This window comes from Monodelphis domestica, chromosome 6 (genome assembly GCF_027887165.1).
Source record: "Monodelphis domestica isolate mMonDom1 chromosome 6, mMonDom1.pri, whole genome shotgun sequence".
In the NCBI taxonomy this organism is placed as follows: domain Eukaryota; kingdom Metazoa; phylum Chordata; class Mammalia; order Didelphimorphia; family Didelphidae; genus Monodelphis; species Monodelphis domestica.
Genome location: NC_077232.1, coordinates 51667116 through 51671926, shown reverse-complemented (window position 1 = coordinate 51671926; position 4811 = coordinate 51667116). Strand labels below are relative to the sequence as shown.

Here is a 4811-nt window from a genome sequence, read left to right as displayed (position 1 = left end):
TAGCCCTACATATATATATATATATATATAGAGAGAGAGAGAGAGAGAGAGAGAGAGAGAGAGAGAGAGAGAGAGAGAGAGAGACAGAGAGAGACAGAGACAGAGAGAGAGAGAGACAGAGAGAGACAGAGACAGAGACAGAGAGACAGAGAGACAGAGAGACAGAGAGACAGAGAGAAAGAGAGATCAAATATAAGATATTTTCTTATTGGTATTCAAAGCCCTCCATAAATTAATCTTCTCCTACCTTTTCAGTCTTCTTACATATTTCTCCCCTACCACATACTCATAGGTCTAGTAACACTGGCATCTTGGATATTCCCTGAAAAAAGACACTCCATCCTTTAGCTGGGAGCATTTTCTTCTACTCCACTCCTTGTCTGGACAATTCTACTTCCTCATTTCTACCCATTGACTTGCCTGGATTTTTTTGAATCCCAAATAATATTCCACCTTGTACAAGATGCCTTTCCTGACCTCTCTTGACGCTATTGCTTTTCCTTTGTTAACAATTTTCTGCTAACCCTGCCTATGGCCTCTTTGTATATATTTTTTGTCTATCCCTCCATTAGATGGGCTTTATTATATCAAAATCCTCAAAGTCCACATTGTTGACAATTTGTTTAAAATATATACAATATATGTTGCTAATATAAACATCCTCTGCTTTTGGGTTCCCTTTGTTTTTATTTTTTAATTTGGAAATTTTTATTTAATTAATTTAGAATATTTTTCCACCGTTACAGGATTCATGTTCTTTCCCTCCCTTCCTCCCATAGATGATACCCAATTCCACTGGGTTTTACAAGACCTATTTACAAGACCTATTTCCATATTATTGATATTTCCACTATGATGATCATTTAGAGTCTACATCCCCAATCATATCCCCTTCATTTTGGGTTCCCTTTGAATTTGTTTTACTTAGATACTTTTTTCTCTTTATTTTGTGGTTAATTTTTTTTTACAGGAAGAGGAAGTTTTTTTGTTTTTGTTTTTTTTTAGCTTGGAAGGTCCCCAGGAGGCCATTTGTGGGGGGTCCCCTGCAGCTGCCCTCTGGGGGGAGGTGATGGCCCCGCAGCATTTGTCTTCACTCTTAGGTCTGGAGATCTCTGCATTTGACCAGCACCCTGCATGACACGAATGGTGGGGGTGGGACTGAGGGGGGGCAGGGTGCTACAGATGGTCCTGGACTGGCCCCTCATTCTCCAAGAAGTAAGTGATGATCCCCGCCACCTTGTGGGGCTCCTGCATGTGGACGTAATGGTTGCCGTCCACCAAGACTATCTGGCAGCGCTCCTTGAGGATGCTCTGTAGTAAAAATTGAACTTGCTTCGTGGAGTCCTTGTGCTCCCGGTCACTTGGCCTGAAGTAACTGTATCCGCCTTTGGCCTTGAGGAGAAGCACTCGGGCCTGAATTTTCTGGCAAAAGGACGTGGCCTGGACCTGGCTAAGGAAATCGAAGGTGTTCTCCGGCTGACCCAGCCTCCGGTCTCGGTTCAGCGTCACGCCGCTGGCCACCTTTGTGGTTCCTCTCTCCAGCAGGAGTTTGCCGCACTCTTCGCCCACTTGGATGTTGTGCTTTAGGAAGCTCGTCAGCATCTCCTCCCGCTTGAGCACCCGGGGGGGAGAGGGGGGGGTTCTTCAGCTGCAGGTTCTCCGTGGAGAGCACGTGCTCGATGGCGCGCCGCTTGTACGTCAGAAGGTTCCTTAGCTCCTGCGTGTCCAGGAAGAAGGGAATGGAGTCCAGCAGGATCAGTTTGTCCACCATCTCGGGGAAGATGCAGGAAAACATGCTCCCGATCATGCCCCCAAAGCTGTGGCCCAGGAAGGAAAAGCGCGTCCAACTCAGGGCTGCCGCCACTCTGCGCACTTTGTTCACGTAGTCCTGCATGTGGTACTGGAGCCCCAGAGGATGATGGGAGGAGAGGCCGTGGCCCCCCAGATCCATGGCCACATAATGGAAGGTTTGAGGGAGGAGAGGGAGGAGCCTGTCGAAGGAGTTGGCATTGTCCAGCCAGCTATGGAGGCACAGCACTGGTGGCCCCTGCAGGGAGCCCCAGATGTGGCCCCAGGGCACCCACACCTTCAGTTCTGAGATGACCCCCATGTAGCTTAAGACCGCGTCAGCTTGGAGAAACTGCCCAAGGCTGGCCAGGGAGGCTGGAACTCTGGGTTCCTGGGAGAGAGGAGGAGGCTTCTGTGGTTATTTTTAATGTAATCAGTATGTAGTTTTCCTCCCCTCCCCTCCCTACCCTCCCCTCCCCTCCCCTTTCCATTATTTTCTTTATATTACCAATATTTGTCATTACTAATAACATAATACAATTCATTACATTCAAATATCAATTTACTCAGCACTTTCTCTCATTTAGTGCATTTCAATTATTTCCAGTTATTTTCACTTTACAAAGTTTTTATGAGTATTTTCATGCATTCATAGCTTTTTAATCTCTCAACAATGCCCTTAAGGCCTAATCCTAATAATGGTATCCCCAGTTGAATGTGCATGAATACCATGTGTAATTCCATTTGTTTTCTAAAAAAAAAAAACAATCCATCCACAGCTGCTCTAACTATGCAATATTAATCTGTTTCTTTATGTTTCTGTTTGTATTTAATTTTATCAACAAAATGTATCTGGTCCTCAGTTAATGTACATTACCAGGACTATTCAACTGGATTGGTCCTTAGATAGAAGATACAAACTCTTGCCAGGACCATATACTTTCCAAAACCAAGTCTTTCCTGTTTGGTCATACCCAATGGAACATTAGTTACAATGCTACAAGCCCTCAGGAATGCAGAATTACCTTTATAGTGTGAGTGTTAAAGTCAGATTTCTGTGGAATACTTTGCTCTTTAAATCATTGTTGTCCCTCCAGAAATTATGTCTGTATTGTGTGTATGCTTAGGCTTAAATCTATTGCTAGCCTCCTGTAGGTCTGTGGGGGCTCTCCAGATGTCTATCATAATTAACATATCTAAGTTTCTTTTCATCTCTTTAACTTCCTTTTTTTGTTGTTGTTGTTAAATTTATCTACTTCTGAGAGGGGAAAATTAAAGTCCTCTTATATTATAATTTTGTTATCTATTTACATGTGTATCTTATTATATATATATATATATATATTTTTTTTTTAATAAATCTGGATGCTATAACACTTAGTGCATATAGGCCCAATATAGACAATGTTTCATCATACATAGTCACCCCACCAACTCTCAGCATAATATAGTTACCCTGTTCATCCCTTCAAATTATATAAATTTTAGTCTCAACTCTGTCAGAGATCATTACTGCTATTCTAGCCTTCTTTGGATCACCTGAGGCATAATATATACTGCTCTAGTCCTTCACCCTTGCTCTATGTGTGTCTCTCATTTTTAGTGTGTTTTGTATAAAAAACACATTGCCAGATCCTGACTTTTTATCCATTCTGCTATATATTTTCTTCCCATGAGTTAATTTATCCAATTACACTCACCCAGTTCATCCTCACTGTCCTTCTCTTTCTCTTTTTCCAGCATATCCCTCCTCAGATAACTAATCTCCTTTGACCACTAAATTTCTCATTCATACCCGTCCCCCAAATCATGCATTAACCTCTCTCCCTTTGCCCAACTAATTCCAAATTGGCCCACTTTTACAAAGATCTTTCCCTTGGCCCTTCCCCCTTACCTTTTAATTTTTATTCCATTTTCCAAAAATCCCATTTTGATCGCCATACCCATGGTCTTCTATGTCTTGATAAAAGTTTGATTCTAAAAATCCCTTCCCTGTCTTGTTCTAAGAGTGATTCCCTATCTCCTCAATTAACCCCACATTACTTCTTGATATGGACTCCTGTCACTAGTTCTTCTTTCCATCCCATCCTTCTTCCCTCCTGTTTCTCTATACATTAAGAGAATTTTTGCCCATCTAGTTGTGCATGTTGTTCTCCCTTTATCTCAAGACCCATGATCATAGGATTCTACTTCTCCCAGCCCTCTAACTCCTCTTCCTTTTCTATATAGTAGTTCTTCCACTCATTCCTCCTCCATATAAAATAGTCATTTTACTCTACCTCCTCCTAGTCTATTCCACTACCTTTTTGGCTCATTCTTTTATATTCACCTTAGCCTTGTTTTCCATTAATGTGTGCCCCTTCAAAATTCCTAGCCAATAATGCTATTCCCAGGGCTCAGAGATGGCATTATCCTATATCAGAATCACATAATTTGCCCTTTGTGTTGATATTAGTCTTTCATTACTTTTGAATTTGTCTTATATATCAAATTTTCTGCTCAGTTCTGATTCCCCACCTCCACCCCCACCCCCCAGGAATAGATGAAACTTTCTTCATATGCATGTATAATTATTCTCATCTTTGCTGGTTTGTAAATCTGGTTCTTTTGCTCTATGAAATACCATGTTCCCTATCCTAAGAATTTTTAATGTTGTGTTTGCTTGTTATGTTGTTGATTGTTATGTTGAATTTAGCTTCACAAAATTTAAACTTTTTTCTTTTTCTTGCTACTTGAAGTATTTTGTCCTCAAACTGGGAGCTACTGAATTACTAACAATGTTCCTGTATATTTTAATCTTTGGGTCTCTGTGAGGTGGGAAGGTATAGATTCTTTCAATTTCAATTTTAACCATTGATTCTAAAATTTCTGGGCAGTTTTCCTTTGTGTTTTCTGCCCCCCCCCCTTTTTTTAACATAACTTTCTGTGATTCCAACTATTCATATATTGTATCTCCTTAATCTATTTTTCAGATCACTGGTTTTGTGATAAGATCTTTCCTTAGTTCATTCTTTTGAATTTAC

General features: G+C 41.0%; 1 protein-coding gene across 1 annotated transcript; it reads right to left on the bottom strand.

The window, feature by feature from the left end:
* Positions 1 to 226: 226 nt before the first annotated feature.
* On the bottom strand, positions 227 to 2110 carry LOC100030697 (serine hydrolase-like protein). The gene is given in 2 exon segments (XM_016423620.2): positions 227 to 1647; positions 1649 to 2110. Coding segments are annotated over 2 exon segments (933 nt in total). The 3' UTR covers positions 227 to 1176.
* Between the last annotated feature and the right edge of the window lie 2701 nt (positions 2111 to 4811).